The following is an 11,011-nucleotide window of genomic DNA, read 5'->3' on the forward strand; positions in this document are numbered from 1 at the left end:
CCCCCATACATACACGCATGCAAACAGGCGTCGGGTGCGCATACGTGCGAAAACAACGATTGCGCCCATTACACCGCACATGTTACATATCGTCGGAATGAGAGCAATAATTCTAGGGCTATCAATCGCCGATAACACTAAACTGATGAGCGGTAAAAGCTTTTAAAGCGTCGCATATGGTCAATTTTGGGTATGGTAGTTTTTTGCGATTTATCGGGTGCACGCAATTTTAAAGCTTGACATGTTTGGCGTCTATTTACCCGACGTGACCCCGTCTTTTATATTTTACCAAAAAATTGGGGTAATCATTGTTTCCTAATATAATGGGAAAAAAATGTCAATAATTTTTCCTTAATATAGTAAAAAATACCACCAATAGGAAGGTCTATCTGTCCCAAAAAATGCTCTACAATTCATTTCAGTATTGCGTTGCATGGCGGAATAAATTTCAGTCAAAGTACCGCAGCGCTTAATACTGAAAAATGGCCTGGCCAGGAAGGGGGATCTAAACACCTGGTCTTGAAGTGGCTAAAGTCATTAGGTTGGATGAAACAGTAACAGTTGTGGTGACAATACTAGCTGTTTAGCTGTACTGCTGCTTTAGGATTCCATCCATGCAGTGAGGCTGAATAGTGGCTGTAGAGGCTGGGGATGAGAAGTTCTGTGTAATGCCTCTAGGATTGCGGTGCACTATGAGTCTCAGCAGCTCTTCAGAGGCATGAGTGGAAGAGGGCTCAGATCAGGGAGCTAGGGAGTAGCCTTAGTTCAGGATGGAGAAAGGAGGTGCTCAGAGCTTGTCCGGCGTCCGCATTCATTGCAAGAACGCCGGACAAGTGAGAGGTTGCGGCTTAAGCCGAAGCGGAGGGCAGAGCGGCGTAAAGTCGGTGGACCGGGGGCAGAGCCACCCTTGATGTCCGAGACGCCGGAGGGGTAAGTATACGGGATCTGTTACATACGTACATAGGGGTAGGGGTCAGAGTATTGTCTTAAACAATCTGATTCGCCACAGGTAAATCTCGACCCTGGTTTGAAGATTAGACACGTTTTCTAATCTTAACCTCTTGCCGTCCGCCCGTAGTAAAAAAACGGACGGACGGCACTGCTGCATCTGCGGGTTGCCGTCTCCAGACGGCAATTTTTTTCTGCTCGCGCGCGCCCCCTAGCGGGCACGCACGGGCAGAAAAGACCCGTCCAATGCGAACACCCGGTACCGGGTACTGAGATACGTTTCTAATTAGCATATTTGGCCCATAATGGGTCATCTCGTCCATAGATTGTCCAAGCACGTACACCTGTCTCTATAAAAAAAACAAAAAGTAGCAATTAATCACAGATTACTTATTTTCAAACCTACAATCTTCTTTCTTTTCTTTCTAATATCTTTGCTTCTAAACAAGCACCTGAGAATGTGTTTACCAATTTTCACATATATTTCCAGTACATCGGAGTAACATGTCACACGTGTCAAGACATTGAAGACTTTGCATCTCTGCCGGCAACTCCAGCTAGAGCTAGGAAAGCCAAATTGTTTAAGCTGTTATTTCTCCCAGTTACAGCTACTACTAGCACCGAGCAAGTCTCGCTGCTGAGTCTGGCTACATCACTTACACAGATTCATAAGACTCTGAATATTATTTCTGCTTCTGTGCATGATTTACAGCATAGAACGGAAGCCCTGGAAAGCCAGTCAACAACCATTCCTGTACCAGTTGTCCAGAACATACCCAGCACCTCACAAGCCTTGCCATGGTCATTCAACACCCCTCTTACGAGTTTGGCAGGTACTATCACCTCTCCCCCGACCATTATGCCTGCACATTTTGAACCAGCCAGCCTTAAGAAAAACATACCATATGGAAAAGACGTGAATTTAGCATCATTACTCAGAGGAGTGCATGACATAGCGGAAAATAAATTGTAGACTTGTGGGGATGATCTGTCATCTTGAAAACAAAACCCCAGACTAAGCCACAAACAGTCTATGCATATTATCAAATCAGGTAAGAATTAATGGATGTTGAAAGCGGATATTTCAGATGCATTTAAACTTTTACACATCAAACTAACTTTGTGGCAATGGCATGGCATAAAGTGGAGGGATAAGTATTATTTCGCCACAAAATTGACTTTTGGCTCCAAGAGTAGCCCGTGGTTATTTGATTATTTTGCTCAGGCCCTACACTGGGTTTTAGAGCATCATGCCCATTGCCAGAATGTTATTCACTATTTGGATGATTTCCTCCTTATAGAATCCCCTACCAGAGTTCCTCACGACTTAAACAGTGTATTGGATACATTTAAGGCCCGCAGGGCTAGTTCACACTAAGCGCGTTCCAGGAGCAGAGCAGTTACAGAACGGATCAAAACTGCATCCAATGTATTCCAATGGTATTTTGGGCTCTAGTTCACACCGCAGCGTTCAGTTCCAGACCATGTAAAAAAACTGCAGCAAGCCCTATTTCCCTGCTCTGGAACACATGCAAACGCATCAAAAATGCACTCAAACGCCCTGGAACGCACTGAAAGTCCATTTTAGGCAAAAAAAAGTCCCAGAATCAAAAACCACTGCACTGCGTGTGCAGAAACTCATGCCGATCTGGTCTGCATTTGGTGCGAACAAGCCCTTAATGTTCCTGTGGCGGCCCGTAAGGTGGAAGGTCTCAAGCATATCATTACCTTCCTGGGCATCACCTTAAATACAATTTCAATGCAAGCTAGTCTCCCACAGGATAAGTTAATTAGAATCAGGGATGCGATGCACGCAATTGTCATATCGCCAGGTTGCTCCAGGAGACAGCTGCAGTCCGTATTAGGTATGTTAAATTTTGCAATGTGGATTATACCACAAGGTAGGCCTTTTATTTCAAGGCTTCTAGCCTTGCTACCAACAGCCTCGGACCCTGACTCGTACATCCACATGGACGTGGCGGCCTGTGCTGATCTAGTCATTTGGGATTCATTCCTACAGCACTGGAATGGGATTTCCATGTTTATCCCCCAAGTCTCCTCTGCATCTCCGCAGGTAGTCATGGATGCAGCAGCTTCCTTTGGTTTTGCTGCTATTTTTGACCCCCACTGGTTCGCCAGTCCTTGGCCGGTCGAAGTCCTATCTATTCCTGCATTTTCTAGAACGTCATTGTTATTTGAGATTTTGCTGCTGCTGCCAAAGTTTGGGGTCCTTTTTGGTCAGGCCACACGGTCACATTTCATACTGACAATCAGGCCACTGCTGATATTATTAACTGCCGCAAACCAGTAAAGTCAGGATGGAACCCTGACACACATATCTTATTCTTAATACATTTAGATCAAGTAGGCTTTGTGCCAGGGCAGGAGGGGAGAGATAATACCATTAAGATATTGACATTGATCCAATGGGCTAAAATGTGCAAGATTCCTATGTGCTTATTGACTATAGATGCAGAAAAGGCATTTGACCGCCTAGATTGGAGGTTTCTTAAAGCATCTTTGGAGCAGATAGGGTTACCACCCCTTTACATAGGACAGATCATGGCGCTATGTACAGCCCCTACCGCCAAGATACGAGTGAATGGACATTTATCGACACGGGTACATATTACAAATGGGACCCGACAGGGGTGAGCCCTATCACCCCTCCTGTTTATCCTGGCAATGGAACATCTGGCAAATACCATAAGCATGAATAGGCATATAGAGGGGGGAAGGGGCGTAAGGGTGGGAGATAGAACGCATAAATTCAGCCTTTTTGCTGATGATTTGCTTTTATACATCACAAATCCTAAAATCTCCTTCCCGGTCCTTTTGAAAGAAATGGAGTTATTCGGGAAATTAAGTAATTTTCGGATAAATGTCTCAAAATCAGAATTTCTGAATGTACGTTACACTTAAAACATAAGATATTTTTGCAGGATAAATTCCCGTTTAAATGGGCGGATAAGGCTATTAAATATCTGGGGGTGAACATTGCGATACAAGAACAACATCACTTTATTAACAAATATGCAACAAAAATGAATGAATACTGGACCTCTAAAAAACATTATTTGATGGGAAGGATTGCCCTGATAAAAATGGATAATCTTCCTCGATTTTTATATCTATTTCAAATAATTGCCGATAAAGGTCATATTTTCGTAAATTGAAGTCGATCATTACTAAATACATATGGCCGCGATTGCCCCCTAGATTACGGTATGAGATTTTGGTAACGGTAGACATAGGGGAGGAGGAGGGCTACCACAGTTTGAAATATACCATATGGCGGCAGCCCTAAGATGTCTTATGGACTGGAGATACCATACTGAATTGAAGATATGGGTATCAATTGTACAGGCCGCAACTCCGCTCTCACTTTTATCCATTTCATGGATTCATCGAATAAGCGTCCAACCACACAGACTATGCTACCTTTAGTTAAGGTCTCACCCTATGCGGGGCCATTAACACCTATGTTAGGCAATCCAGAGTTCCCACAAGGATTAAATTAAAGCCGGTTCTTGAAATGGCATGAATCAAAACCATCTCCAATAATGCAAGCTCTTACAGAGGAGGAATTATCTATCATAACCTTAATTGGGGATATGGGGTCCCACTATGGAGGGAAGTGGCTACCATACTTTCAGTTGAAACATTTATTTTTGTTACTGAATAAGAGAGGTAGCCTAACACGTAAATTTACACCATTTGAAGAGGGGTGGATAAAAAAGAAAGAAAGCACAGTGAAAATCACCTACCTATATCAAACACTGTTGAGACATGCATACCCTAACTATCGTTATTAAGGGAACGGGAACTGGGGCATATGATTTCATCTGGTGAATGGGATAGAGCTTTTGATCTAACCTTTAAAACGATTAACTCAAGCCAAATACAAGAGTGGAATTTCAAAATTACAACTAGGTGGTACAGATGCCCGGCAGTGTTACATAGATGGAATCAACAGATCCCTATAGAATGCTGGAGATGTGGAAATAAGGAAGGGAATATGTTACATAGATGGTGGGCATGTGATTTAATTAGACCCTTCTGGGAAACTGTATTTAGGATGGGTAATAGGCTAACGGAGGAAAAATGGCTAGAAACACCGGAAGTGCCCTTACTATCGATAATCCCGGGCCCAATAAAAAAGGTTAGGAAGTCTCTCTTTTGGCATTCGTTACATACAGCTAGGGCACTAATACCCAGATACTGGAAGTCTACATCGTTACCACAAATCAGAGAATGGGTATCTGAATTGAACCATATTATGAGAATGGAGGAACTTACATTAAGCCTTCAAGATCAAAATGGAGAATTTGTTGGGTTTTGGAAACCCTGGATAGAGCTTACAGCGTATACAGAACTACAGGATCTCATATAGACAAGATAAGTGAGAGAGAAGTTGATACATGGAAATGAGAAAGAAGGATAAAAGGAAAGAGAAAAGAGGAAAAGTTTTCTATTACCATTGCTTCTATTATCTGGTTTTAAAGGTCCGAGGGGGGGCTCCCGCTCCTTTTTTTTTATTTTTGTGGGAAAGGGGTAGGTGAAAGGGTAGCAGGGGAAAGGGTGGGAGATGAGGGTGAATGGATGGGGTGGAGGAGAGATTGTGTGTAGAAAGAGAAGATTATAATATTGCAGGCGTTAAAAAAAGAAATGGAGATGCAAATTAGGTGGTCATTTTTATAGTTTTCTGTTCTATGTTTTATAAGAGTATTGTAATTGTATTGTACGAGAAATGTGGAACAATGTAATGAAAAATGTAATTAAGATATGCATTAACATGGAAATATTCAATGGAAATAAAGAGAAATAAATAAAAAAAAAAAATAAAAATGGACAGACCTTCATTATTGTCAGCCCATCCTATCAAAGCCATTCTCAAAGGTATCCAGAAATCACAGAGCACATCGTGGAGATGTGCTCTGTGATTTCTGGATGTAATGGGTTACCCATCACCCATTACCCATCACCAGTCATATGTTTCGTAACATGTCTAACATGTTAGATAGAGCCCGCTTTGATGTCTTGCAGAGTTTAGTTTTGAAAGCTGCTATATACATAGCAATCTATGGGTTTCTGAGGCCCGAAGATTTCACCCGTTCTAACACCCGTTCATTTACGTTACTGAAAAAACATTTAGTGCATTACACTAATCATTATGTGCTGTTACTAGAACTTAGTAAAACCAACTAGGTAAGTATTCCAACTGAAATTACATTATTCTCTTCGGGCAATCCCTGGTGCCCGGTATCTGTGTTGGATAGTCTTATATCTAAACTATCTAATTTGGCATTGGACAGTCCGCTTTTGCCATTTCCCTTAGTTCCTATTTCATCCAGCCAGTTTGTTGATCATGTCCAACTGCTTATCAGACAATTAAGTATCAACCAACAAACAATACACAGGCCACTCCTTTCATATAGGAGCTGCATCAGCCGCATCTCGACACGGAGTGCCAGCACATGTCATTAAAGGGGTTCTAAACCCTCCGGTTTTTTTTTGCTTATATGTACTGCTAGCATGCAGTAGATATAGGCAAGAAGTGTAAAAAAAACCAAAAAAAACCCGCTTAAAATCATTTAAAACTTACCTCGTTATCGCCGCTCGTTCCCGCGCAGAGAATCAGGAACTGCTCGTACGGCCACAAAGGATCTTGGGGCGGGCGCATGCGCAGTTCCGATTCTCGGCCGGGAGACGAGCAGAGACGCAAGGTAAGTCTATGGACGCGTGCACCCGCCTGCAGTCAGCGCTGGATCGGAGTGACGTCACACCGCTGGAGGGACAGATGAAAACATGGGGAAAGAAGAGGAAGATCGGAAAAAGAGACATCATTTAAGGTAAGTGCTGACATTTACATTGGGGGGAGGGAAAACATTTTTCCTTTAATGTCACTTTAAATGACTGGGTAGGTGGAACTTCTCATGTTACAGCATATACATTCCGAACCCGCATGACGAAATAGCTTCTGCCTTTTCAAAATTAGCAGAATAATGTTGTTACATGTATTGTTGATGTTGTGTATAAAGTATTATTCTTTATGGTTTTTTTGCCCCCTAATTGGCATACTGTTCATCTGGACCATGGCACACCACAGGTCAGTACTTTAAATGCGGTGGATTGAGTTTCTCAGATATTAGACTCCGAACACAAATTTGAAGGCTAATATATTAGCCTGTATTTGTGGGAGGAGTCGCTGTCCAACAGTATATCTTTCCCCCCTCTGGACACTAACTTACCTGCAGTTGTTTTCGTTCCTGCATACCCTCCCTCCCTTCCACTTTTTAATTATTTTTCACCTACAGAGTATGCCCCCTTATTGGTATACTGTCCATCCGGACCATGGCACACCACAGGGCAGTATTTTATATGCGGTGTGTTCAGTTTCTCAGGTATTAGACTCTGAACACAAATATGGATTATACTATCACCGCACAAGACTGTGATCTGGATAATTCTACAACGCACCATAGATTGTTGATCCTGTCAATATCTGATTGCCTTAGAGGATCAGAAGGATATTTTTTCAGCTTGGGCAAACTGGACCAAACTTTTTTTGCCTTCCTCTGGATCACCTGAGGCTTTAGGGTCCTGTATATGCAGGTTTTCAATTTATTTATTTTTATTCATTTTCTATTGGTTGAGCTCAACTGACCTGTGTTTTTTTCCAATTTGAGGGGAATTAATCAAAATTGGAGCAGACAGAATCTGGAGCAGTTGTTCATGGCAACCAATCACCTTCTATCTTTCATTTTTAAAGCTTAACTGAACAAACAGAAGAGGACTGGTGGCTATGGGCTGGAGCAGGCAGATTCTGCCTGCTCCAGTTTTGATAAGTTTCCCCCAGAGTATTTAACTCTAGTCATATAAAAACAGTAACTGCAATGTATATGGTATGAAATTAGACATTTATAAATCAGACAATGGTCACATCTCCATAAAAAAATAACAGAAGTTTGTTTACACTCACCATCACATTTTAACCCTTGCTTCACCAAGCCCCAAAGCAGACTGCCACAGTGATCACAGAAAGTTGGGCTTTTGTAATTGTAAACCTTGAATCGGTGGGGCATGTCAATGTTAAACCGCTCCTTCTGAAACTGTAAAGGAAAAGCACTAGTAAATATCAAACAGTAAATACATAGCAAACACAGTGATCTGTTAAACAACATTAAAGGATCATTTTAAACCAAGAAAAAAGGGGGGTGAACTTAACCATATAATTTTTTTTAAATGATCATATTTTTTTATTTTACAAAAAAGAAAACCCACAAAAACCACACAGATCAATATTCACATATTACAGAGGATTTTATACTGTATACATCCAAATCGAAAATAATTTTTACAACTGTTTTCTTCTCCTCAAATCCCCCCTATATTTTAAGTATTACCTGTCACAACAAGGTACCTTAAAGCAAAAGAGAATGTTTATTAAAAAAATACACACACAAGAAAAAATACGGGGCCATGCATGTGGGGCACCCAACAGTGAGGCAATACTTTGTCCTCCATCGCTTATTTATTACTTAAAGGAGAACTATGAGGTGAGTGACAATCACTCATCCTCATAGTTCGATCCGACGTATGACAATGAAACTGTCACACGTTGCATCAATAGAGATATAAAGTAAGGCTAACTAGGTTGTTCATTCCACTCTTGATTTTGTTATGTGTTCATATATGTCAAACACTGCTGCAAAAAAGAACACAACTCGGGGGCACTCCCACCTTATACTGTATGTATCCTTGTCCCTGAGAACTGTTGACACCTCCAGCAGCTACTTGAGATTTGTGGAAAAAATGTTGCTCAACTTAGTAGGGCAACAATACCACCTAGTTGGAATCCTAAAATTCCTCTCTTGAATTTTACTTGCCACTGAGAGCTTATGCGTTAAGATGTAAGATTTTGTTAGCTCACTGTATGATATTTTACACTTCAACTCTTTCTCTCACTCAGCTACCTAATAAGGCACTCTTGGAGTCATATTTGCCAGCAATAAATAATACAGAACTGAAACTATATGATGGAGTACTTTCTCCTGCAGACACTTTTCCATTGATGTCAACTCCCTGTGTACTTGCCCTCTGCTCCACAAATTATAATAAAAATCTTTGGAAATATCTTAACCACTGCCCCTGTACAGAGATAGAATCTCCGAGAAAGGGGACAGTTTTGTCTTAACCCATATTTATAACCCTTGCACCTAAAGTTCTGACTTAAAATTCTGGGTTACCTATAACAGGTGTCGTAGGTCTATAATATGTAGAGATCTTATAAATCTTAATAAGTGCATCCCACACCTTTAGCATGGGGGGTATGCACATTGAAAGATGTCTACTAGAAGGTCGCAAAACAGGGGCAACCCATGGTAATGATATTGGAGATACTGGAGATAGGAGTACCTCTATTTGAGCCCAAAGCTTATGAGACTTATTAAAGATCGTATCCATTAAGTGGGCAAGAACCGACTTATAGTACAGTTCTACATGAGGCAATCCCAGCCCACTCTCTTGCTTATGCTTTCTTAGTATAGTGTACCTTAACCATGGTGCGATACCTGCCCATATATATCGATAGAGCGAAGAATGCAGCGAGCAGAAAAATGTATTTTGTATCTCTATAGATGCGGTCTGAAAAATATATAATAGATGCAGAAGAATGTCCTTTTTATACGCCACCCTACCGAACCAGATATGCTTAAATTTATCCAATTTCTGATATATATTTGTCAATAACGGTTTATAGTTAAGATCTTATAATAATTCACTACTTGGTGACAAAAATACCATCAAGCATTTTATTACCCTAGATTTCTATACAAATGGGAAAGCCTGTTGGAGCTCTCTAACCTTTGTGTCCAATAATGGCACATTAGGAGCGTCAGATTTATTTATGCTAACTTTAAAATTACTGACCTTTGCAAACTGAGTAAAAGCTGACATCAAAGCTGGGAAAGTAACTTTAGGATCAGTTATTATCATAGCAGATCATTCGCATACAGGCTCAGCTTACCGTAATTTCCCTGTCCCTCAAACAGATTCCCTAATAATGGTGTTACTATAAAGGGCCACTACCAGGTGTTCCATGGCCAAAATATACAGGTGTAGTGACAGTGGACACCCCTGATGCGTACCATTATTAATAATAATGGATTCAGATAAAATAGATCCCATTGATTTTAACTCTAGCAGTTGGGGCTTGCTAAAAAAGCCAACATTTTGGTCAAAAGTGGGGCAGGAATACCTATCTGTTCAGGATTTGCTGCTAAAGAATTCTACCCCAAAAGGTCAAATGCCTTTTCAGCATATACCAAACCATCTACCGCTAGCAAACAAAATGGTAGGCGAGTCTTCTGTGCGGTAATCTATTAATGTAAGGATCTTTCACTGTCTTGTCTCTCGCCTCATGGTGCGGTACAAACCCTACCTGATCCAGATGTATCAACTGAGGGATATATCGTTTAAGCCGCTCGGCTATGATCTTAGCATAGATCTCTACATCTATATTAACTAAAGAAATTGGTCTGTAATTCGCACACAGTGTACTATCTTTATTTTTCTTGTTTCCAGAATAAACCCATTTATCCATTTGGCCCAAGGAAAGAGCACAAATAATTCTAGATATCTTCTCGTCCGAGATTCTTTACAGTCTTAAGGTGCTATCATCCCCATAAATGTTATAACTATCAAGAAGAAACAGGGGGCTTTAAATGTAAGTGCAGATCTACTGCACAAAAATATTTGCATTAAAATTAACAAATTGTATAACAAAATATTAACATTAAAACGTATAAACAATATATGACATTACAGTAGCCAGCATATTAAAATGTATTATTACCTTAGAAGGTTGATGTATTTCATGGATTTCATCTGCTTCTTTAGGACCATTATACAGAACACTTGCTCAAAGCTCATATGGTCTGTATTTTTGTATATGATGCAGTAAGAAAAATACAGTTATGTTGATCCCCCACATGGCATCTTACTGATGTAGCCTCCAGGAGTCCTAGGAATATTTGTCGACTGACTACTTAAAACAGACTTG

General features: G+C 40.8%; 1 protein-coding gene across 3 annotated transcripts in view; it reads right to left on the bottom strand.

The window, feature by feature from the left end:
- The window catches only part of PRKCD (protein kinase C delta), a 156,825-nt gene that overhangs the window by 66,658 nt on the left and 79,156 nt on the right, over nucleotides 1–11,011 (bottom strand). For all 3 annotated transcript variants that reach the window (XM_018569615.1, XM_018569616.1, XM_018569617.1), the window contains exon 7: nucleotides 7,931–8,060. In XM_018569615.1, coding sequence (XP_018425117.1) covers nucleotides 7,931–8,060 — 130 coding nt within the window. The remainder of the gene's footprint in view (nucleotides 1–7,930; nucleotides 8,061–11,011) is intronic.

This window comes from Nanorana parkeri, unplaced genomic scaffold (assembly GCF_000935625.1).
Source record: "Nanorana parkeri isolate BGI_ZX_2015 unplaced genomic scaffold, ASM93562v1 scaffold1366, whole genome shotgun sequence".
Classification (NCBI taxonomy): Eukaryota; Metazoa; Chordata; class Amphibia; order Anura; family Dicroglossidae; genus Nanorana; species Nanorana parkeri.